At 36.8% G+C, this 26,190-nt stretch overlaps 1 protein-coding gene across 10 annotated transcripts in view; it reads left to right on the forward strand.

Annotated features, from left to right (window-relative positions):
- The window catches only part of S100PBP (S100P binding protein), a 47,916-nt gene that overhangs the window by 11,876 nt on the left and 9,850 nt on the right, over window positions 1-26,190 (forward strand). For 5 of the 10 annotated variants that reach the window (XM_086716349.1, XM_086716346.1, XM_086716353.1 and 2 more), the window contains exons 2-5: window positions 5,266-5,378; window positions 6,078-6,916; window positions 7,553-7,641; window positions 9,333-9,436. In XM_086716349.1, the coding sequence (XP_086572475.1) occupies window positions 6,080-6,916; window positions 7,553-7,641; window positions 9,333-9,436 (1,030 nt within the window). In that variant the 5' untranslated portion in view covers window positions 5,266-5,378; window positions 6,078-6,079. Of the gene's footprint in view, window positions 1-5,265; window positions 5,379-6,077; window positions 6,917-7,552; window positions 7,642-9,332; window positions 9,437-13,052; window positions 13,081-26,190 lie in introns of all 10 variants that reach the window. The other 5 variants (XM_086716352.1, XM_086716350.1, XM_086716351.1 and 2 more) reach the window with 3 other exon arrangements.

Below are 26,190 nucleotides of genomic sequence, written 5' to 3' on the forward strand. Positions count from 1 at the left end.
TATTCTTTGCTCTTGGCCATAGCTTGGTAATGGTCTTGGTTTTAGAACCTTGAAAGAGGGATATGGGGTTGTGTCTGGTGTTGCAGTTTTAGTGGCCTGAATAAAATAAGGCTCTGTGCTTTAAGGCAATAGGTTTTCTTAGGTACGATAAAAATAGAAAGGGAACCAGTTTCTGAGGTTGCAGCTAGGTGGTTAGAGAACAGAGCGAGGGGGTGGTAAACTGAAGTGTGAAGAAGGGGGTGGACAGGTGAGAGAGACATGGAAGGACAGAATAGGGTCACAGAAGGGATGGGGAGCAGAGGAATAAGAGACAGACTTGGAGATGGGAAAAATACTCTTCCCTTAAAAATAAAGAGGTCTCATTTTAGGTGGCAGTTACAAAGCAAGTGCCAAGAAAGTCAGCTAATGGTAGAATGGCAGACAGAGAAGTACTAAGGCCGTCTTGTGGAACTTCATTTTAGAACTTAATTTTATCTGAGTTTTTTTTTTCCCCCACCTCTTGCAAATTCATTAAATACCAACTTTCATTAGTATAGGGCTTTTAGGTTTAGAGTGCTTTCATAAACATCCCCTCATTTGATCTTCATAATCGGTGTTTGAAGTTAACAGTGTATAATTATCCCCCATTTTTCAGATGAGTGTTCTCATCTGTATTGAGGTTCAGAGACTTTCAGTGACTTGCGGAGGTCTCCGAATTTTAGTGCAGTTCCTCTATACAAGACAGTTCAGTAACCATTAATTTGCAGGATTTGCCTGATATTTCAGACGTGCACACAGCCTGGTCTTTAATTCAGTGGCAATATGGTTGAATGCTGGGTTAAACTAGAAGAGATTAGAGTATACTGGATAATTTCTTAACAAGCAAGGACCCAGGGGAAGTTCTCTATTAGATTAGCACTCTTTCCTACCATTTCTATGCTTCCTTAAGATTCTCTAGGGGTCAGGGAGGTGATGATGTGGGATGAAATAGAAACTATAGCCAGTACTTATTTAGCTTTTCCATTGTGCTTCTATTGTGCTAAGTGCTGTATGTTCACGGTCTCATTTAATTCTGGCAACAACACTATGAGGTAGCTACTGTGATGGTCTCTATTGTACAGAAGAGGACATTTGAAACTTCAGAATGTAATCATTGTCTTTCTCCACTGGCTTCTTAATTTAGAAATATTTTTATTCAATATTTTAAGCATATGAAATTTGTAGGAAGTAACAAAATAATACCATTATGCACACCATTCAGCTTTATCTTATTGATGTAGGCAAGCTGAGTCTGAGGACTCCGAGGGGTCTGAGGCTCAAGAGAGTCCTTGGCTTAGTTCAGGATAGAAATCAAATGTGAGCCAGGAGGAAGTGAGAACAGAGTTCATTGAATAGTGTAAGTGAGAGAGTAGAGCAGATGGAGTGTCTGGGAGACTTGGAAAAGGAAAAGTGAGTCTCTCTGTCACTTGGGGTTATGAATTTATATTGGAAGGGGGTCCAGGGTGCATGTTCTTTCAAGAACCCAACATAGCCTCTGATCAAAAGTGAGTGTCAGGAGAACAATAGGTGTTATTCCATAAATTACCAAAGGGAGGGGGTATTGATGCCAGTGTTGGCCAAGGTTTGGAGCTAATGTCCTGGAACATGTTTGGGATCCAGTTGTCTTAGATGTTATCAGGTGTTTCAGGGCCTAGGATGGAACTTAGAGGAATGATTAACTTTCTTGCCTCCCCCTTGGAATGGGAACACAGCTTCCTTTATTTTACTTTCATTATGTTGCCATATTTTTTTTTTTTAATTTTTTTTTTTCAACATTTATTTTTGGGACAGAGAGAGACAGAGCATGAACGGGGGAGGGGCAGAGAGAGAGGGAGACACAGAATCGGAAACAGGCTCCAGGCTCTGAGCCATCAGCCCAGAGCCTGACGCGGGGCTCGAACTCACGGACCACGAGATCATGACCTGGCTGAAGTCGGACGCTCAACCGACTGTGCCACCCAGGCGCCCCGCCATATTTTTTTTTTTAAGTAGTTTCTACACACCCAACATGGGGCTCGAATTCATGACCCCAAGATCAAGAGTCTCAAGGTCTACTGACCGAGCCAGCCAGGCACCCTTCGCCATATTTCTTGGAGGTCTTTTTGTTATTTATTTATTTATTTATTGATTGATTTATTTATCTATTTATTTTTTAAGAAGTAAAACATTACAGATAGAATTGAAGGTACTCATGCCCCCTTGACCTTCCTCTTCCCTCTCTACCACCAGAAGTAACCACTATCCTGAATTTTGTGCTTCCTAGTCCCATGCATATTTTTATAATTTAATGGTATATGTGTGTATCCATACACTATCTGGTATTGTTTCTTTAACAAATTGCAAGGAAAAAAGATGGGGAACCTATAGAGTAAAATATAAAACATGTCAGCCAATTGCAGTGTGTGGACTTATATGGAAACCGATTTTTTTCAATCTTAAAAAATAAGACATTTATAAAATAATTGGAAACCTGAACCATGTATTTTATGATAAGGAATTCCTGTTATTTACAGATGAAATGATGTGATGCCTGGGATTTGCTTCAAAATAATCCAGTAAAGGGGGGAAGTGGATGGGACAAGATTTACTATGGGCTGATAGTTGTTGGGGCTGAGTGGTGGATCTATGAGAGTTTGTTATACTGTTGTGATTTTTGTATATGTTTTAAGTTATGTATAATAAAAAGCATTTTTAATGAGGAAATAAAATTGTGGAGAGAATGATTTGTGCAAGTTAAAAATTATCTGTATATTGTATTGTTTTGCATAATTTTGCTCCCAAACCTATTGGAACATTCTCTGAAAGAAACTCAGAAGAGCCAGCTCTGTGCTTCTGGATGTCATGTAGTATAGGGATTGATGTTTTCAGTTCTTGTGAAGGATATTGATCCTATGTGTGCACAGTAAAGTTTGCCAATAACCATGATTTTCTTCCAGTGAGGTTTGGCTGCATTCAGGAGTATTTCTCATGTTCTTCTATTCTACCTGGGAAGTCCGGGGAAGCCTGTGTTTAATAAAGTGGCTTAAGTTATTTTTGCTGAGGGATTAAAAGCCCTCTTCAGTATCTTTATCTTTCATAGTATGTTAGAGAGTGTGAAATTGGAAAGCTCTGCCATTTGCTGAGTGACCCTGGGCAAATCTCTGACAAGGGTAGCAGGAAAAAGCATTACCTTTGGAATTAGACCTGGGTTTAGATCCTTGTTCTAGCATTATTAGCTCTGTGTGCTTGGTTAAGTTACTTCCTGCCTTTTTTTTTTTTTTTTTTTTTTTAAGATTTTATTTTTTAATCTCTGCACCCAGCATAGGGCTCAAACTCACGACCCTGAGATCAGGAGCCACATGCTTTACAGACTAAGCCATCCAGGCACCCCTCTTAATGCTTCTTAACCTGAGTTTCCTAAGAGTGAACATTTATTGAACTCTTCATTTGGGCAAGCCAACTGCTTGAACTAGACCTTTTGGAAGAAGTTTGAATGAGAATGGAGATAGTGGCTTAGAAAGGGCTTCTCAGAAATAAAGCTGCTTAACCCGGTGCCTATGATACTTGTGCTTTACACCTAGAAACTTTACATATAAACTTTTTCTTAATGCTGCCTAAAGAAATAATATAAAATAACCCAGTCACTGTGCAGAGAAATTACTTTTTCTTCATAGAGGCACCTGTTTCAGTGCCTGCAGTGCCTGGAACTCTCTCACAACAATGCTGGAATATTGGTAAAATAAGATAAAAAGTCTCAGCAGTCCTAAGTTTAAATGCAACAGAAAGCTTAGTTTATTTGGTAAGGTCTATATTGCAGAGTTATGTTGAGTTAAATTAGAAGTCGTAAAATGTGTCTCGTAGTGACTGGTTTATAATAGGTACTTAATATTTCTTTTTGTCCCATCTCATTTATAAGATGGGTAAGTTTAAGTTCCTTCTTTAAATTTTTTTAAATTTATTTTACCCCTAGTTTTGTTGAGATACAATTGACATATAGCACGGTATTAGTTTAAGGCATATAACATAATGGTGTATGTACATAATACTAAATGATTACCACAGTAAGAGTAGTTAACACATACCAACTCACATAGTTATAAATTTTTCCTTGTGATGAGAACTTTTAAGATCTGTCTCAAGCAACTTTCAAATATAAAAATACAGTGTGGTTAACTATAGTCAATATGTTATACATTATGTAAATCCTTTCTAATGCTAGTGTTCTGTAATACCTCTTTTTCTTCTCATTCTCTAGTACTTTATTATTCATACCATTTTATATTTTCTGATATTAGTGCATAACTTTCAATGTTGTCTTCCTACCAAGGTAGGAAACTGTATCTTTGTTTTTAAGAAGTCATATAGAAACATGTCTTGCTCAGTATTGTGTGATGATAGTAGCTCAGAAAATGTTTTCTGAAAGAGTGCATGAACTAAAGCTAAAATTCAGAGTGTGAAGGAAAAGTGGGGTGGGGGAAAATCACCGTTAAAAGGCTAACAGGGAGTTTTTGAAATTATTTGAGTTTAGTGTATAAGCATTTCTTAATAGCTTCTCAGATGTTGACGTGATGTGTGAAATACAAGCTTTATGACCTTTACCATCTAGAAAATAATTTCGATTAGGTCCATCACTGTGTAAAAGCTAGGTTTTGATTACATAAGTAATATACAAATATTCAAGTAGAATAGTTGACATTCAGAATGACACTGAAGTCTTCCCTTGAGATCTCTTGGTCCCATCATGGGTTATAACAGTCATCAGTTTTATATTTTTCTGGATCTGTTCTTTGCATTTATATATAAACTGAAAATGAGACGTTGGTATGTGTGATCATGATGAACTTCTAGATCTTGGTGGAATCTTAGACATTGCCTAGTCTGCCTTCCCACCCCTTTCCCATTTTATAAATGAGACAAATCCAGGGATTTAGTGACTTGCCCAAATTATTACAGCTGGTTAGTGACAGAACCAGGACTATAAGCAAGGTCTCAAGACTCCCAAGCCAGTATTCATCTTACGGGAGCAAATGATAATTCTCAAGAAAGAACAAATTGTTGGGAGGAACAAAACTAGTTCCTTAGTTGCATAATTTTCCCTCTAAAGATTTTTCTTTGATGTTCTTGACTCAAAATCCAACTTTCTGGTATTTAAAAAAAATCAAGATCAAAATTAATAGGTGGAGCACCTTAAAGCATAATACAGTTGACTTTGTAATTAGCAGAGTTGAAAGTGATGAGAAGATCCTCTAATTTTCTTTGTGCCTGCAGGAAGGTGGGAGTCAATCATTTTGACAAGTCTCCTGAAAGGAACAGCTAGCAGGAGCTGAAACCTTTTTCCATTTGGTCTCGTGGCAAAGAGATCACGCCAGCAGCTCCACACAGTATGGAAGACAATTCTTGTATTCTTAAAGTTTCTTTTTTAACTTTAAAAGTTATACGTGTTTGTTTTTTCAAAGTGTAAACTGAAAATCCAAACATTTTACACAATATATACTTGTTTTCCTTCTATGTTGTGGATATTATTCCATGCTAGTATATAGTGATCTATTTCATTGTGTTTTTAAATAGTTGTAAAGTATCCCATAGAATGAGTGTACCATGATTCCACTAAATAGTTCTGGTCATGGACATTAAGGTTCTCTCCAATATTTGGCTTTTTTGAATAATTCTGCTTTGAACATCCTTATAAATGCATCGATGTGCATTTGTATAGGTACTACTGTAGGAAAAATTGCCAGAAGTAAAATTGTGGGGTCAAATGGTATTGCAAATTACTCTCCACAAAATATTGTGCTGACTTAATGGTCTTATTCTGATTGTGAGAGTGCTTATTTCCTACATCCTTACCAACTTAGATATTGTGACATCTTAATTTTTACTATTTTGTTAGGAAAAAAGGCATGTCACTGTTCGAATGTGTATTTCCATGATTCTGGTAAGGTTAAATATCTTAAAATTCTTTCTCATGTTATAAGTCATGGCGCAAAGAATTTGAAATATTAGGATACTACCACTTTATAAAACAGAAGTTGATATAGGGATTTCCTGTACCTCGGTGAAACTGTTTCTTATTTTTCCAGATATGACGTGCTCACTAGTGCCCTCTGAACAGTCTTCTGGGACTTCTCTCTTGCCTAAAGACAATGCCCCATTTTCATGGGGTTCCTCGGATGAGGATGGATTGGATGACTCCTTGCTGGATCTGTCTGAGGGAGAAGAAGATGATGGCCATTTCAGTTTCACAGAGGAAGATATTCAGGAGCTCTTGAAGGATGATGACCTATCAAATGAGCACTTTTCTTGGGGAGGAGGGTTGCTTAAAGATGACAGCAGTCACGTTGAGAAGGGAGGGAAAGGGGATCAAATTCTATTTGATACTTCCCAAGAGAAAAATTCATCATACACCTTGGGACCAGTAGCTGAGACCCCTGGCCTCTTAAAACTACCTCAACTAAGTACATCAGTTGGTCATGGCCCAACTCCTACTAAACCGTTAAACAGACACTTTGCACTAGAAAAGAATCTTGTAACAGTTGCACCATTTAATCCAACAGTTTGTGATGCTGTGCTTGATAAGGACAAGACTGATTTATCCAAAGATCTTGAAAAGCCCTCCTCCCTTGGGGAAGAGATGAGAGAAGATGGTCTTAGCCCAAATGAGAGCAAACTCTGCACTGAATCTGAAGGGATCAGTCCCAATAATTCTGCTTGGGATATGCCCCCGCTCTCTTCTCCAGACAGTAACTTTCAGCAAACTGTGTCTGATAAAAATATGCCTGACAGTAAGAAACCTACACCTGTATTCTCTCAGATCTTGGACAATTCAGAGACTCCTCATTTGAGGTCATCCTGGAAAAATGGATCACATAAATCAAATTGTGAAATGACGTTTCCAATTGTTTCCAGTTCATCAAACAAAGTACGTATATTTTTTCAAGGTAAAGAGAAAAATTATTTTCATTCACAAGCTGTATAGCAAAGCTTTGTATTCATCAAACAAATTGGGATTTGAACCCTGACTAGAACTGTGACCTTGGGAAAATTATTTAGCCTCTCTGTTCTCTCCTATTTCTTATCTATAAATGGGACTAAATAATACTTCACACATATATGGTAAGGATTAATTAAATAATGTCTATATGGTAACTGGTATATAATATTAAATTGCTATTATTGGCTAATTACTAAGATAATGATGATATTACTATTACTTTTCCTTTTTTGGGGGTTTTAACCCTAAGTCTCAATCTCTGGTTGCTATGCTAAATGAGATACGGCACCTGATCAGCCACTGAAGAGCTAAAAAATCTTCAACAATTTACCTACCCTCTTTAAGCCTGATTCCCTGTCAGATGGGCATACAACTTAGGGTTTCTTTCTTTTCCTTAAAATTAGTTATTATCTCATTTAAGGCATCTGCTATAGTGCCTGTTACACAGTAGGGTACAGGAATATGCCTTTGTAGCCTATAGTTTAAGAATATGTAAATGGTGTTTTCAGTTTTTGTTTTTTTTTTTTTTTTTTTTTTATGACTATCTTCTGCTTTGAATGAAAGCAGGATGTTCTTGACAAGGATTCTGGGAAGCTGAAAGTCAACGAGAGAAGACTAGGCAAAGTCATACCTGTTCTGCAAGCCAAAAGAAGGTAACAGTATGATAATATTCTGGTTTCTGTTGGTTCTCTTCAATTTCTGTCTTCCGCTCCTCCATTTCCCCTTAATGTGGAATAAAACCATGCACCAGGAGTAAGCATACTTTAAGTTCTGGGACCACTAACGTGTAGCTGTCTAACCTTGGGCAAGTCAAATAATCTATGTTTATTTGTCAACAAAATGAGGCTAATGATGCCTTCCCTGCTGTTTCTCACAGTTATTTTGAAGAGTCAGAAAGACCTATTAGTGAAAACACTGTATAAATGTAAGATTTCTTTTCCTGTGTATGGGGAAGCCTGGTCACAGATATGATAGGAAGTTAGAATAATTTGAACACAAACATTAAAATACAACTATGTAGAAGATCATTTAGTCATCTCTTCCAACTTGAATGCAGCTGTCCTTGAGGGAAAATTCTAGTAGAGGTTGCAGATTTGGGTCACTTTACAATCTGTTCTCTTGTTGCCAGGAGATGGCAGTGTCTCTACATGGGCCTTTTCAATTAGCAGAGCTTTTTTTTTTTTAATGTTTATTTATTTTTGAGAGAGAGGGAGACAGAGTGTGAACAGGCGAAGGGCAGAGAGAGAGAGGGAGACACAGAATCGAAGCAGGCTCCAGGCTCCAAGCTGTCAGCACAGAGCCCGACGCGGGGCTTAAACCCACGAACTGTGAGATCGTGACCTGAGCCGAAGTCGGATGCTTAACCAACTGAGCCACCCAGGCGCCCCATAGCAGAGCTATTTTTTAGGTTGAGTCAGATTGACTTCCCTACAAAGGGATTAAAAAAATTTTTTTTATTACACAGATACTATATTTATTTTGCTTTAAATTTGTTTTAAGTTTATTTTGAAAGAGAGAGAAAGCACACAGGGCAGAGGGAGAGAGAGAATCCCAAGCACTCTGCACCACCAGCACAGAGCCCTATGCAGGGCTCAAACCCACAAACCACTAGACCATGACCTGACCTGAAGTCAAGAGTCGGAAGCTTAACCAAATGAGCCACCCAGGCTCTCCTCTGCTTTAAATTCTTTTTAATGTATTAGAAGTAAGGCTAAAGTTTCCTTTGACTGCTATCCTTAATCCCAGTTTGTTTGTTTGTTTGTTTGTTTGTTTGTTTTGTTTTCTTTGCACAATTGAGGGAAACTTGGTGAATTACTTACAGTGGAAGTTATACCAAAGAGCCAAGTCAGGCTACTGAGAACAGTTATGAATTTATTATCTCCATATTCTAATCCACTGACTCCATAGTACAGTGCAAACGGGATGAGCAAGGGCCAAAAATTGTTCTTGCCAAGGTCACCAGTATTCTAACTGCCACACCCAGCTGGTTCTTTTTGGTCTTTATCTCTGAGTTTTTCTGTGGCTCTGTGAAGTTATTTCTTGATTAACCTTGAATTACTCAACAAGTGCTTACTTTCTCTGGGGACTGGATAATCTTCACTTTCCTATGCCTTGTTAACAGGAGGTTGTATCTGTTTCTCATCTTCCTTTTTTTCTCAACTCCATACTTGATTTCAGCTTTATACTATGTGACTAACACTGTCTTCTGTCACTGGATCTTAAAGAGTATTTTGCCTCTGAAAGTTAGTTGTTCTAACTGATCAGCAATATATGACTTCTCTCTATAAACACTACACTCATGGTTCTAATGGGCTGTTTTTCCTCCCGGTTTGCTTTGTTCAAGGACTAATGTTCCGACGTTTTCACAATCAGATCTAGAAAAGCAGAAGCAAAGTTATCTCAAGGAAGTCATTGCTCATATAGAACGCCCAAAGGACACTAACCAAGGTAACATGGTAACCAGAGAATGGCATGTAAAAGATGTGATGGGACTTCTTTTTTTTTTCCAGTGTAATATAAACTGGGAGATTATTTTGAATTTTCTAAAATTGATGAGAAAGATAATTTCTTTACCCAAAGATTTTTACTTTAAAAGATTGCCTAACCAAATAATTCCCCAAGTGGTTTGGCTAACCTGTATTAGAGAGGGGTCCAAGGAGACTCATACCACTATGTGAAGAGTGCGTCTTCCATGGCTGAGGGCTGTAACCTGACCTGTAGTTTTCTGATAGGGAATTTTTTTGTCTGAAAAATAGAAGTGGATGACCAAGGGCTGCATAGTAATCACTAGTGCTTTATATAGAATTATTTATTTTCCCTATTTCCTTCAGGATTTAAATGTAAAAAGGCAGGCATTTCAAATAATATTCTGTATCTGCATTTGAATAAAAGCTCCTAAAAGGTTTTGACTACCTTCCAGATTCTTCAAGCTGAGTTCTCCCTAGTTCATTAAAAGCTATTACAAAGCAAAGTGGCCGGATTCTTTCTCCAGCCCTCAAAGGATATAGGCCCTGTTATCATTCATCCTGGACTAGTAGCTGGTGGGAAAACTCCTAAAGGGAGGGGAACTTGTGGGCTATACTGAAGGGGCTGAGGTTAGAGAGGTACTGATAAAAGTTATCTTCTCCTAAATATCACTCCATATTTGGTCATTCTCAGCTTCTTTCTCTATTCATTTAGCAAATCTTCCTCAAATATTTTCAGTGGTGCTAGGTTTGAAGATTAGGAATTTGAAATGTAAAGAGGACCAAAGTAGGGTCCTAGCTTTCTAGGGATTGATAGTCCAGAGAAGGTAAAGATGATTATACCACAATATTGATTAGTGCTCTAAGAGAATTATGTATAACGTGCACTAGGAACAAGGAAGAAGCACTTCTGTTTGTGTTTGGGGAGAGTGGAGGACACCCTAGGTAGGCTCCATGGGGAAAATAATTCTGTTATTCTAAGATCTGTCATAAATTACTAGGAAGAGTTTTAGGAGAATTCTTGACCAAAGATTCGGAGGAGACTACTCCCATCCCTTTTTTTTTTTTTAAAACAAATCTTTAATTAGTAGTTTTGGAACTGAGGCATCAGCCAGAAGAAGTTTTTTTTCCAGGTCCTTTTATTTTTTCTTCAAAGACTTCATTAAGGAATCAAATACTGCTTGTACTGATGGCTCAGCCCTCTGCTTGTGAGATCTCTTTGTTTGAACTATTTTAAAGTTTTGTTTTTTTTCAAGTTTATTTATTTAGAGAGAGAGAGAGGGCGAGAAAGAGACTCTCAAGTAGGCTCCACACTGTCAACACAGAGCCTGACGCAGGGCTCAAACTCATGAACTGTGTGATCATGGCATGAGCCAAAATCAAGAGTCAGATGCTTAACCAACTGAGCCACCCACGTGCCCCTTGTTTGAACCATTTTAAAGGTCTGCTGGAACTAGAGACACCCCTCTCCCATCGGCCCAGACCCCCTTGCTGCGGGTCATTAACTGGAGGGGCAGATTGAAAGAAGTTTGTGTGTGTTTAACCTCTGTGGAAGAGACTTGAGCATTGCTTTTCCCTCTGTGAGGTGACTTTCTTTTATGTCCTAGGCAATTCACACTGATGATACCCAATTATATTTCCCTTCTCGTTTGGGGCATTTAGAAGAGAAAATTTCACAAGAAAAGCAATGAGCAGCTACTCATGTTACAGCGTCTTTCCAGTCTCTTTCCCACTTAGCAGTTCCTCTCCCACTTTACCATAATAATCTATATCCCATAAGAAACAGCTAGAATAACATGCATAGGGGAAAGACAGCATACTTTAGTGGTTGAGAGAGTAAAGTCTAATCTAGAGTTAACTTCTGGGTTCATACCCTAACTCCACTGCTTACTGGCTCTGTGACCTGAGCCAATAAAACTCAGTTTTCTCATTTGCAAAATGGGTATAATAATGAGGTTTAGCATATGTGAAAATTAATACTTGTAAGCACAAGTATAATGCACAGAACAGTACCTAGCCACTAACAGTACCTAGCAGCCAACATTTATTGAATACCTGGTATTATTTGCAAGAAAGGGTATCTTTTCAAACTGAAGTTTTTATAGGTAAAGTAGTATGATGTCAGGTGTTTGTTTTCAACTCTTAAAAAAAAAAAGCCAAAACCCTGGAAAATTAGAGGGAACAACGTTTACAAAATGTTGATTAATTAAGCTGAGTGATAGTTATGTGGGGATTCATTATATTTTCTACTTTGTTTTTTGTTAATTTTTTTTTGAAACATTCATTTTTGAGAGACAGAGTGGGAAGGGGAGGGGCAGAGAGAGAGGGAGACACAGAATCTGAAGCAGGCTCCAGGCTCTGAGCCATCAGCACAGAACCCGACACAGTGCTCAAACTTAAGGACTGTGAGATCATGACCTGAGCTGAAGTCGGATGCTTAACCAACTGAGCCACCCAGGCGCCCCTATATTTTCTACTTTGGTGTGTATTTGAAAATATCCATAATAAAAGGTTATTACTATTATTTTTTAAGTGTGTTTTTTAGGGGATTCTTTTTTGAATTGCCATCATCACCAGTTTTATTCTAAAAATTTCAGAGTCCTCTAGCACTTGCTTCTGCTTTCCAGGAACTCAGTGTGATACCATGTTTTTGTGTTACTTCCCACTGCCCACTACTCATGCGCCCAAAGTTTAAAGATTCTGTACAAAATTGCAGAGGAGAGTGGGGATATATTTTATTCCTCCTCTATTTATATATGAAGTAAAGAGTAGCCAGAAACAAAAAGAGGAAGCATATAGTGCCTCCTGTCCTTTTTGATATGTTAAGTGCTATTTCACCTTGGAAAAGTATAACTCTCCAGGTTCTTTATTAGAAACAGAGAAATTAGTAATGTAGTTCCTGTCAATTCAGTTTGAGTTCTCTCCATTGGGTTAATGTTCTTTCACTTTATCAATAATGTGTATGTTATTGATACAGAATATGATAATACAAGTCATCCTTCAACTCCAGTATTCTAATATAAATATAATCTCTTTTTAGTTTAATGCCAGGTGAGTCTTTAACAGCATTTACAAAGAATTACCAGCTACTTCCTTCCTGACATTCCAGCTAATGGAAAACTTTATATGGAATTATAAGTTCTTAGAGTAGAAAAGGAGCATTAAGATCTTCTCTTTAATCTCCTAACATATAAATCTGTTCTATATATCTTTGCCAAGTGACCATTCAGCTTTTGCTTAGAATTCTAATAACACAAAACTCATTAACTCATGAAGCAGGCCATTCATTGTTTAAAAAATTCTGATTGTTAGAAAGTTATTCCTTACACTGAGACAAACTCTACTTCCCTATAGTTTCCAGTGATAGTTCCTAGTTGTGCCCTCTGGGATCACAAAAAATAACTATTCTCTTCCATATACTTAATGTCTTCTAAGGACCTTTTCATGTTAATTATCTCAAATTAAGATTTTTAATGATTAGAAAGTATTATATAATTTATTATTCCATTTGGATAATTAGGTTGTGCCCATTTTCATTAGTAATGCTGCAGTGAACATTCTGGTCAATAAATATTTATGTACAACTCTTATTTCTATAGGATGAATACCTAGAAGTGGAATTGCTGGGTAAAGTATATAAATATTTTAAAAACCTCTGTTACATGTTACCAGATTGTCCTGCCCCCCAAAAAATGTATTAATTTTTATTGTCACCAATTTGATAGGTAAATTTTAACATATTTTGTTTTAATAATTAGTGAGGTTAAACATTTTTTATTTATGTTTATTGGAAATATATACTTAATCATGATTTTTAAAAATCATCTAGTATCTAGTTTATATTCCAGTTTCCCCAGTTGTCCCAAAAATGTCTTCTTGTAAACTGTTCAAACAGGATCGAATCAAGGTTCATGTGTTTAATTATTGTCTCCTTAGTCTCTCTTAATCTAGGTCACTTGTTTTGTAGATTGTCTCACATTCTGAATTGTGTCTGATTGTTTCCCTGTGGTGTCATTTAACTTGTTCCTCTATCCCCTGTATTTCCTATATATTGGAAGTTGGATCTGGAGGAGGGATTAGATTCAGAGTAAGCATTTTTGACTGGTATAATTCATGGGCACTGTTATGTATTCGATCTTTATCAGATTAGGGGACACCACACAGTAACAGGGTGTTCTTTTTTCTTTTTGGCATGGTGTTCTAATAGTGATGCTAAGTTTGATCACTTTGTTAAAGTGTTAACTGTCATATCTTTCCATTGTAAGGTGCATTTTCCCCTTTGTAATTAGTAAGTCATCTGTGGGTGTTGCTTTGGTATCATTTGAATATCCTGTTCCACAACAATTCTTAATTGTTTTAGTATTCATTGATGATCCTTGCCTAACAGCTACTACACAGAGAATTGCATAGAAAGTATTCATTTTCTAAATAATTTCTAATATAATTTCTTTTGCAATGAATACCTTCCATTCTTCTATAAAGACTTTTTTAGTATCACTATTACCTCATAGATTCTTAAAAATTAATGTTACAGTGGTCATTATATATAGTCATGACTTTTTAAAATTCTGTTTGTCTCAAGTTTGACCAGTGGGGACTCCTTCCTTCCAAGTGGGCTCCTGTGTCTTCTGACATGACCCCATTAATCTTTTTTTAAATTATGGTAAGAAAAGTAATACCAATTGACCAATTAAATCATTTTTTTAAGTTTATTTATTTATTTTGAGAGAGAGAGAGAGTTGGGGTGGAGGGGAGAACGTGACCAGGGGAGGGACAGAGAAAGAGAGAGGGAGAGAATCCCAAGCAGGCTCCTCACTGTCAGCATGGAGCCCAATGCTGGGCTTGAACTCAATGAACTGTGAGATCATGACCTGAGCTGAAACCGAGAGTCAGACACAACCATCTGAGCCACCCCGGCACCCCACAATTAAACAGTTTTTAAGTGTGCAGTTCAGTAGTGTCAAGTTTATTCACATTGTTGTAAAACATCTACAGAACTTTCTTATCTTATCAAACCCATTATAAAACAACTAGCCTTTTCCCCTTCCCTATAAACCCTGGTAACTGCCATGCTAATTTCTGTTTCTGTGAATTTGCCTATTTTAGATACCTCATATAAGTGGAGTCAAACAGCACTTACCTTTTTGTGATTGGATTATTTCATTTAGTATAATGTCCTCCGTGGTGTAGCATGTGTCAGAATTTCCTTCCTTCTTATGGCTGAATAATAATCCATTCCATGTATATGCCACAGTTTGTTTATCCATTCATCCTTCAATAGACATTTGAGTTGCCTCCATTTCTTGGCTATTGTGAATGATGCTGCTGTGAACATGGGTGTGCAGATATCTCCTCAAGACCCTGCTTTCAATTCTTTTGGATATGTACCCAGAAGTATTGCTAGATGGTATGGTAGTTCTACTTTGAAGTTTTTGAGGAACTTCCTTACTGTTTAACATAGTGGTTGTACTATTTTACAGTCCCACCAGTAGTGCACAAGGATTCCAGTTTCTCTGCACTCCCAGCACTTGTTATGTTCTGTTTTCTGGGAGTAGCTGCCCTTATGGTGGTTAAGTATTCATCAGTATTACAACTATGTAAATATCGTTCACTGCCAAGCCAAGCACTATACTATAGTTTCATTTTCTTGAATAATTTATTTTTCTGGAGTAATTCATTCTCTCACTTATTTTTTATTTATTATTATTTTTTTTAATGTTTATTTTTGACAGAGAGAGAGAGAGCGAGCACAGGCAGGGGAGAGAAGAGGACAAAGGATCCAAAGTAGGCTCTGCGCTAATAGCAGTGAGCCAGATGTGGGGCTTGAACTCATGAACCATGAGATCATGACCTGAGCCAGTCAGATGCTCAAGTGACTGAGCCACCCAGGTGCCCCTACCTCACTTATTTTTTAAACTACAAATTAATTTGTCTTTAATCTTTTTGCAGTTTATATCCTTATCTATGTTGTCTGTGTGTCTGGGTTGTGCCCCTCTACAAATGCACAAACATACCTAGTAATCTATCAATTCCTTTAATAATTTTTTCTGGAGACCTTCCTAGAGCCTTGCGTCCTTCTGCTCCAATTTATACTGCTTGTTCTCCAGCTTTGCTGCAGAGCTATCATCCTGTTATTTCTTTTTGCTGCCCTCCTCAGTTGACTCTTGTTCCTGGACCCCTATTTCTTCCTCTTGATCTGTTTTGGTGGAGCACCTTCTCTGAGAATTTCTAAGAAAGTGTGACATAAATTTGGACGGCCCTCCATTATCTGCAAACGTCTTTATTGCCATACTTGATTGGTAGTTTGGTAGAGAATTCTAAATGGAAAATCATTTTTATTCAGAATTTTGGAGACCTACATCTAGTCTTCTTGTTAAGAAGTCTTTTATTAATTTAATGTTTATTCCTTTTTGTGTAACTGTCTTTTTCTCTCTGGAAGTTCTTAGGGTCTTCTCTTTATCCATTATATTATGCAAAGTGTTCTACTTGCTGGGATATTTTTTTCTTACTGACTTCTTTCCTTTTTTTTTTTTTTTTTTCTAAGTTTATTTTGATAGAGACAAAGACAGCATGAGCAGGGGAGGGGCAGAGAGAGAGGGAGAGAGAGAGAATCCCAAGCAGGCTCTGTGCTGCCAGCAGAGAGCCAGATGCGGGGCTCAAACTCATGAAACTATGAGATCATGACCTGAGTTGAAACTACAAGTCTGGTGCTTAACAGATTGAGCCACCCAGACGCCCCTTGACTTCTTTATTTTTATATTCACATTTATGATTTCTGAGAGCCTTTTCCTGTTTTGTTCCCTTTGCATATTGTGTTGTTCTTTTTTATGAACTAATTTCTTACCTCAAGATTTTGTTTCTTTTTTATTGTAATTGAAATTTAGTAAACTGCACAAATTTAAAGTATACAACTTGTCGAGTTTTGACATTTGTATACACCCATGAAACTCATGCAACTGAGATAAGCATACCACACCCCAAATTTTCTTTGTGTCTCTTTATAGTTCCTCCCTCCTACCTTTCCTTGACTCCTTTATTCCCCAGGCAACCACTGATCTGCTGTCACTATAGTTTGTAATTTCTAGAATTTTATGTAAACAGAATCATATAGTATATACTAGCTTCTTTCTTGAAGCATAATTATTTTGAAATTCATCATTTTGATAGTTTATTCCTATTCATTGCTGAGTAGTATTCCATTATATAAATATACCACAGTTTGTTTATCCATTCACCTATTGATGGGTATTTGGGTTGTTTCCAAATTTTGGCTATTACAAATAAAGCTGTTATGAACATTCATGTACAAATCTTTGTATGGATATGCTTTCATTTCTCTCGAGTAAAAATCTAGTGGTAAAATGATTGGATCAGATTGTAGGTGTATGTTTAGCTGTTTTTTGTTTTTGTTTGTTTTAAGAAACTACCAAACTATTTCCCAAAGTGGTTGTACCATTTTATATTCTCACCAGCAGTGTATAAATTCCAGATCCTCCCATATTTACAAAGGATTGTTCATGCTGGTGTATAGAAATTCAGTTGATTTTTGTACATTGACCTTATATTCTGCAGCTTTGCTGAATTCACTAGTTCGTTTTGGTACCTATTTTGTAGATTGCATCAGTTTCTACATCTGTGATCATGTCATCAGCAAATAAACACATTTTTACTTGCTCCCTTCCAATATGGATGCTTTTTATTGGCTTTTCTTGCCATATTGCACTGGCTAGAACCTCCAGTACAGTGTTTAATACAAGTAGTACAAGCAACTTGTTGCTGATCTTAGGAAGAAGACATTTAGTCTTTCACCATTAATTATTATTTTAGGTTTCTCTTAGATACCCTTTATCAACTTTAGGATGTTCTCTCCTATTTATAGCTCGTTGAGAGTTATATTAGAAATAGATGTTGGATTTTATTAAATACTTCCTCTGCATCTGTTGAGATGATCATACAGTGCTGTTGTGTTTTTTAAAGTCCATTAATTGAGAATTGTATTATTTGATTTTCTAATGTTAAGCCAGTTTTGCATTCCTGGTCTTATGCATTCTGCACTTGGTCTTAAGGTGTTATCCTTATAATGATAGCATTGGGTTGATTTGTTAAAATTTTGTTATGAATTTTCATATCCGCCTTAGGGGTATTGTTTTATACTTCTCTATAATCTCTTGATTTGGTCTTGGTATCAGAGTAATGTTGGTCTCAAGGAATGAATTAGGAACTATTTCTACCTCTTCAAATTTTCCAGAAGAGTTTATATAGAAGAAATGGTATCTCTTCCTGGGTGAGCTTTGGTGGTCTTTCAAGGACTTTGACTATTTCATCCGAGTTGTTAAATTTATTAGCAGGAAGTTAATAACATTCCCTCATTAGCCTTTTATATAGTTTTCTTTAGTGATGTCATCCTCCCATTCTTGGTATCAGTAATTGTGTTTTCTCTCTTCTAATCAGTCTGGCTAAAAATTTATGAACACTATTATGTAATTCCTTCTTTAAAAAAGAATCCAGCTTTTGTTTCACTGATTTTTCTCTATTTTTCTGTTTTCTATTTCATTGATTTCCATTCTGATACTTACTATGTCCTTTTTTTCTGCTTACTTTGGGTTTCATTTGCTCTTTTTCTAGTTTCTTTAGATGGTTGCTAAGACCATCTATTTGAGTCTTTTTTTTTTTTTTCTAATTTAGTAAGGGATGTTAGGAGTAGGAGAAGATAAATTCATGCAGTCAATCTGTTTCTCTGGATGTATGCCTTGACCTGTGTTTTTAATCAGATTTATTGATCTATACTTTACATGCAACAAAATGCACCCATTTTATAGTGGCTTTTTTTTTTAAGTTTATTTATTTATTTTGAGAGAGAGAGCAAGTGGGGTAGGGGCAGAAAGAGAGGGAGAGAGAGAATCCCAAGCAAGGCTCCATGCTGCCAGCCTGGAGCCCAACGTGGGGCTTGAACTCCCAAACCGTGAGGTCGACCTGAGCCAAAATCAAGAGTTAGGCACTTAACTGACTGAGCCACCCAGGCACCCCTAAAATGCACCCATTTTAAGTGTACTTTTTGCTGAACTTTGACAAAGTTATGCACCTGTTAAATCATCACAACAATCAAGATTGATAGAACATTCCCACCATCCCCCAAATTTTCCCTGCGCTCCATCTCAGTCATTTTGTCTCTATCCCACTCCTGCACTGGGAAAGCACGGATTTCTTTTTGGTCACTATAATTAGATTTGTCTTTTCTAGAGTTTCATATAAATGGAATCATGCAGTATGTGCTCTTTTGTGTTTGGCTTCTTTTACTTGGAATAATTTTAAGATATTTATCCATGTTGCTATGTGTATCAGTAGTTCTGTACTTTTGCCGTTGAATTTTTCCTTGTATTAATATACTGTAGTTTAATCTAGTCACTTGTTGAAAGACATCTGTGTCTCTAGTTTTTGGCTGTTATGGATAAAGCATCTATGAACAGTCATACATGGGTTTTTGTATGGATATGTGTTTTCATTTCTCCAGGGTAAATGATTAGGAATGGAATTGCTGAGTCATATAGGGTTTGTATAACTTTTGCAAAGTGATCATACTATTTATTATGGGTTTTATACTGCAAAGGCTTAAGGGTTTTTTTTTGTATATGAATATTTAGTTCTAAATTTTTTGAATAGATTATCCTTTCCATGGGTTTCTAAATTCTCTGTTTTGTTTGACATATGTGTGTGTGTGTGTGTGTGTGTGTGTGTGTGTGTGTGTGTGTGTGTGTGTATGTATATATATATGTGTATATATATGTATATATATATATGCATATATATATATATGTTTTATGCCAATATTCTACTGTCTTGATTACTATAACTGTAGAGCAAGTCTTGAAATTGTTTAGATTTCTATAATTTTCTTAAAAATTAACTTTAGCTTGTCAGTTTGTTCAAAAACACCTGTTGGGTATTTCATTGGGATTGTGTTGAATCTATAATAGATCAGTTTGGGGAGAACTGACATCATAACAATAGTAAGCCTTCTAACCTGTGAACAGGATATATTTCTCCATTTATTTATGGCCTCTTTAATTTCTGTCAGTAGCTTTTTTTCTGTCAATAACATTTTGTCGTTTTTATTGTACATATTTTGTTAAATTCGTCGGTATCCTAATGCTTTTTTATAATGTAATAGATGGTCACCACCATAAGTGTAGTTACCATCTGCCATCATACAGTGTTACTCAATATTATTGACTATATTCTATATGCTGTACTTCTCATCTCCATGAGTTATTTATTTTATAACTGGAAATTTGTACCTCGTAATCTCCTTTATTTCACCCATTTCCCCACCTGCCTTCCTGCTGGCAATTAACAGTTTACTCTCTGTGTTTAAGAGTCTTTTTGAGATTTTTGTTTTGTTTGTTTGTTTTGTTTTTAGATTCCATATATAAGTGAACTCATGGTATTTGTCCTCTGACTTATTTTGTTCAGCATTATACCATCTAGGTCTATCTATTTTGTTGCAAATGATAAGATCTCAGTCTTTTTTATGGCTGACTAATATTCCTCTGTGTGTGTGTGTGTGTGTGTGTGTGTGTGTGTGTGTGTGTGAGAGAGAGACATCTTTTTTCCTAAACTTTTTTTTTAATGTTTATATCTGGAGAGAAAGAAACAGTGTGTGAGCAGGGGAGGGGCAGAGAGGGATACACAGAATCTGAAGCAGGCTCCAGGCTCTGAGCCGTCAGCACAGAGCCCCACGTGGGGCTCAAACCCACGGACCATGAGATAATGACCTGAGCCAAAGTCGGACACCCAACCACCCCACATGTGTGACATCTTCTTTATCCATTCATCTATTATAGACAGGTTGCTTCCATATCTTAGCTATTGTAAATAATGCCACAATAAACATAGGGGTGCATATATCATTTCAAATTGGTGTTTTCATTTTCTGTGGGTAATTACCCAGTTGTGGAATTACTGGGTCATAGGGTATTTCTATTTTTAATTTTTTGAGGAAACTCCATACCATTTCCATAGTGGTTGTACCAATTTATGTTCCTACTAATACTGCACGAAGGTTCCCTATTCTCCACATCCTTGCCAATACTTGTTATTTTTTGTTGTTTTGATACTCACTGGTATGAGGTGATATCTTATTGTGGTTTTGATACTTTTGGTAACTTTTTAATAAATCTCTTAGGATTATCTGTGTTAACATGATAATATCTGCAAATAAGGACAGCTTGTTTCTTCTTTTCCCATCTATATAGGCCTTTTGTTTACTTTTCTTGCCTTATTGCACTGGCTAGGATCTCTAGTAAATTAACTGTGATATTAGCTGTATATTTATCATAGATACCCTTTGTTCAGGTTTGAGGAAGTTCCCCTTCTATTGGTAGTTTGGTTGAGGAAGTTCCCCTTCTGTTTGTAGTTTGATTGGAGTTTTTATCATAAATGGGTGGTGAATTTTGTTAGTTGAATTTTCTGCATTTATTTAGAAGGTCATATTGGTATTTCTCCTTTTTTCTGTAATATGGTGTATTACATTTATTGAGTTTTGACTCTTATGCCAACTTGCATTCCTTGGATAAACTCATTGATCTTCATGAATTATCCTTAATTCAGTTTGCTAATATTTTTAACAGTTTTTACATCTTGTTAATAAGGAGTATTGGGTTTTAGTTTTTCTTGTATTGTTCTCTAGTTTAAATATTGTGGTAATACTGGCTTCATAAAATGAGTAGGGAAATGTTTTCTCAGTTTACATAGGATTGGTATCATTTCTTCCTTTAAATGTTTGATAGAATGTATCAGTGAAGCCATCCAACCCTGGAGTTTTCTTTTTGGCAAGGTGTCAAAGTATAGATGTAAAAGATTCAGGGCTTTTCAGAATTTCTTTATCTTTGAGTCCATTTTAAAATTTTGTCTTATAGGGGCGCCTGGGTGGCTCAGTTGGTTGAGCGGCCAACTTCGGCTCAGGTCACGATCTCACGGTCCATGAGTTCGAGCCCCGCGTCAGGCTCTGTGCTGACAGCTCGGAGCCTGGAGCCTGTTTCCGATTCTGTGTGTCCCTCTCTCTGACCCTCCCCCGTTCATGCTCTGTCTCTCTCTGTCTCAAAAATAAATAAACGTTAAAAAAAAATTTTTTTTTTAAAATAAAAAAATAAAATAAAATTTTGTCTTATAGGGAATTTGTCCATTTTATCTAAGTTGATGAGTTTATTGGCATAAAATTATTTATAATGTTTCCCTAAAGATTCCTTTAATTACTGTAGGATCTGTAGTGATGGTCACTGTTTCAATTCTAACGTTTGTCAGTTTTACTGATTTTTTTCCCCCAAAGTAGATTTTTAGTTTCATATTTCTATATTGGTTTTGGCTATTACATTTAATTTTTTTCTACACTTTGTTGTTTCTTTCCTTCCACTTACTGTGGGTTTAATTTGCTTTTGTTTTCTAGCTTTTTAATATGGAAGGTTAAATCACTGATCTGAGACCTTTCTATTTTCTGCAAGCATTTAAAGTCACAGGTTTTCCCTTTAAGTGCTACTTAGGTGCATCCCACAAATTTTGATATATTTTCATTTTCATTTGGCTCAAAGCAATTTCTAATTTCCCTTGTGATTACTTCTTTGACCTATGGGTAATTAGAAGTGTGTTGCTTAATTTCCACATATTTGGGACTCTTCAGCAATCTTCTTATTTCTAGCTTAATCCCGTTGTGGTCAGAGAATATTCTCAGTATGAGTTCACTTCTTTTAAATATGCCGAGTCTTATTTTTATAGCCCACCATATGGTCTGTTTTGGTGAATGTTCCCTGTGCACTTGAAAATATATATTTCTGATGTTGGTGGAGTGTTCTATACATTTTAGTACGGTTTTGTTGGTTGCTGGTGGTGTTCAATTATATATCCTTACAGATTTTCTTACTAAAAGGAGTGTTTAAATACCTCCAACTCTAATTGTGGATTTTCATGTTTTTCCTTTCAGTTCTGTCAGTTTTTGCCTTGTGTGTTTTGAATCTCTGCTATTGGATGCATACACTTATAGGAATATTACATGTCTTGATAAATTGACACCTTTATCATTATGAACTTTTTTTTACTCTTAGCAACATTCAGTACTTACATTTTTATTAATATTCTGTTTTGGAGTCACTTTGTTTCATATTAATGTAACTATTCCAACTTTCTTTTCACTACTGTATGCATGATGTGTGTGTTTTTTTTTTTTTTTTTTTTTTAAGTAATCTCTACCCCCAACATGGGACTCAAACTCACAACTCCAAGATCAAGAATTGCACACTCCTCCAACTGAGCCAGCCAGTGCCCCTCATATCTTTGTGGATGTCTTGTAGACACTATATAGTTGAGTGTGGCTTTTTTTTCTCCCCACCTCAATCTGAGTCTTCTTTTTTTTTTTTAATGTTTATTTTTGAGAGAGGGACACAGAGTGCCAGCAGGGGAGGGGCAGAGAGAGAGGCAGACACAGAATCCAAAGCAGGCTCCAGGTTCTGAGCTATTGGCACAGAGCCTGATATGGGGCTCGAACTTATGAACAGTGAGATCATGACCTGAGTCAAGGTCGGATGCTTAACTGACTGAGCCACCCAGGCGCCCCTCATAATCTCAGTCTTCTAATTTAAGTGTGAGTCCAGTCAGTATGGTTGGTTTTAAATCTGCCATCTTGTTACTTGTTTTCTGTTTGTCTATCTGTTCTTTGTTTTTTCTTTCATCTTTTCTTGACTTTTTTTTTCAAGGCTCTTTATTATTATTGCTAGTTTTTATTTTTTTATTTTATTTAATTTTATTTTTAATTTTTTTAATGTTTATTTATTTTTGAGACAGAGACAGAGCGTGAACAGGGGAGGGTCAGAGAGAGAGGGAGACACAGAATCTGAAACAGGCTCCAGGCTCCAAGCTGTCAGCACAGAGCCCGACGTGGGGATCGAACTCATGGACCGCGAGATCATGACCTGGGCTGAAGTCGGGCGCTCAACCGACTGAGCCACCCAGGCGCCCCTCTAGTTTTTATTTTTAAAAAAATTTTTTAAGTAGGTTCCATCCACACCCAACATGGGGTTTGAACTCATGACCTGAAATCAAGAGTCACAGCTTCACTGACTGAGCCAGCCAGGAGTCCCCTTTTTTTGCTGTTTTTACAGTATTTTTTAGTATTCCATTTCATCTCCATTCTATACCTCTTTGTTTTATTTTTCATGGTCGTTCTAGGGTAGTGGTTCTCACGAGGTTTTGGTCTCAGGACCCAGTTACACTTTTGCAAATTTAGGACCCCAAAAAGTGTTTTTGTTTGTGTGGGTTACATCTGTCTATACTTAATCATATTAAAAGAACTGAAAAATTATTTTTTATTAATATATTTTAAGATAATAAACTCATTGCACGTTAACAGAAATAATGTGTTTTTACTAAAAATAATTTTTGGAGGAGGCACCTGGGTGGCTCAGTCAGTTAAGTATTCGTCTCTTGATTTCAGTTCAGGTCATGATTATTATATATTAAATGTTCATATACAGTTGCATCTATTTCTAAAGTGTTGTTTTCTCTTCTTTTTTTGGTCTTCCCTGTTTATACAGGGAAGAATGCTATACCCTTTTAATTATAGTGACCTTATAATATGTTTTTACATCTACTAAGGTCAGCAGTCTGTCATGTACACCATTGCACCCATTCCCCCATTTTTTTCTCACTATTTGTTGCTTATTTGTTCTTCCAAGTTAACTTTATAATAAAAATTTAAGCTCCAGGAAAAATTCTGATGATATTTTCATTGGAATTATGTAAAATGTATAAGTTAACTTGGTTAAGGATTTCGGCTGAAGTCATGACCTCATGGTTCATGAGTTGGAGGCCCGCGTCAGGCTCTGCGCCGACAGCGTGGAGCCTGCTTGGGATTCTCTGTCTGTCTGTATCTCTCTCTCTGCCCCCACTCTCAAAATAAACATTTTGAAAAAATGCAGTAAGGGTGCCTGGGTGGCTCAGTTGGTTAAGTGTCCGACTTCGGCTCAGGTCATGATCTCATGATTTGTGGGTTCGAGCCCTGCCTCGGGCTCTGTGCTGATGGCTCAGAGCCTGGAGCCTTCTTCAAATTCTGTGTCTCCCTCTCTCTCTCTCTGCCCCTTCCCCACACATTCTCTCTCTGTCTCTCAAAAATAAATATTTAAAAAATAAATAAATAAAAATAACTTTCTTAAAAAAGTAACCTCTACATGGGGTTTCAACTCATGACCCTGAGATCAAGAGTTGCAGGCTCCACTGACTGAGCCAGCTAGGTGCCTCTAAAAATAACTTTTTGAAAATCAAACCAAAAATTTTGGGAAAGGAATGGCATTGATTTACATTTTACAAATCTCTTTTAATGCCTGGCTAAACAGAAGACTGCTAGATCCTCACTTGTGGTTCTGCACTCTAAATCATGTCGTACAGCCTCTTGAGAACTCCACAGTACACTTTTTAAAAAATGTTTATTTATTTTGAGAGAGAGTGCACACACGCACGAGAGAGAGCAGAGGAGGGGCAAACAGAGAATCCCCTGATACGGGGCTCCAACTCACTACCTAAGATCATGACCTGAGCCAAAATCAAGAGTTGGATGCTCAGCTGACTGAGCCACCTTACACAGGCACCCTACACAGTGGAAATGCAAGTGGAAAAGACAATAACATCTTAGTGTTATTATGAAAATCATTCTGACCTCGTTAAGCCTCAGAAGGGTATTGAGGGACTCCCAGGGATTCTTAGACACACTTTGAGAGCTGTGATTCCGTTGTTGACAATATGCATCTTTGACTTATCAGTCCATCTTCAAAATAATCCACCACTTAACACATAAAGCCCTAATAACAATATACTTCCAAATCTCCAGTCTGTTTTGTTATGCAATTGTTTTTATATACTGTACATATATATATATATATATATATATATATATATATATATTTAACTTCACATTATTTTTACTTTTTTTTTTTTAATGTTTATTTATTTTTGAGAGAGCGTGAGCAGGGGGACAGGGAGAGAGAGGGGGACCGAGGATCCAAAGCAGGCTCTGCGCTGACAGCAGCCAGCCTGATGTGGGGCTTGAACTCTTGAACCGTGAGATCATGACTTGAGCCGAAGTTGGATGTTCAACCGATTGAGCCACCCAGGTGCCCCAACACATTATTTTTATTTTAAACAGTTATTTTTGAAAGACTTTTTTAAATGAGAAAAAGTATTTTCTATTTACTCACATACTGTTTTCAGTGCTCTTGATTCTTTTCCATCTGTTACTTTCCTTTTTCCTGATGAACTTTTAATTTCTTGTAGTGTAGGTCTGCTGGTGAGGAAGTCTCTTTGCTTTTGTTTATTTAGAGTGTTTTGCCTTCATTTTAAACTTTTTATTTTGAAAAGTTACAGACTCAGAGACTCACAAGAAGTTTCAAGGTGCACCTCAGTGGTTTCCCTTCTTGGGAATCAAGATTCTGAGCAGTCTGAAAACAGTTGTTTCATATATTTTGCCCAGTTTCTAGTTGGCTCACAGTAGGAGGTAAGCCCATTCATCATGCCTGGAAGTCTCTGCTTTGATTTTTCCTGGAGATCACAAGCAGCAATGGTTATGTAAATTCTGATTTTGCATTTGGCATTACTGTCAAGGACATTCCTATATCACTCAGTATCCCCTACCTAACACATCACTTCAAAAATGAGTTATATAATACATAATATATAATAATTCCTATTTCTTTCTTTTGC

This window comes from Puma concolor, chromosome C1, assembly GCF_028749965.1.
Source record: "Puma concolor isolate L17-30 chromosome C1, mPumCon1.1.hap2, whole genome shotgun sequence".
Taxonomy (NCBI): domain Eukaryota; kingdom Metazoa; phylum Chordata; class Mammalia; order Carnivora; family Felidae; genus Puma; species Puma concolor.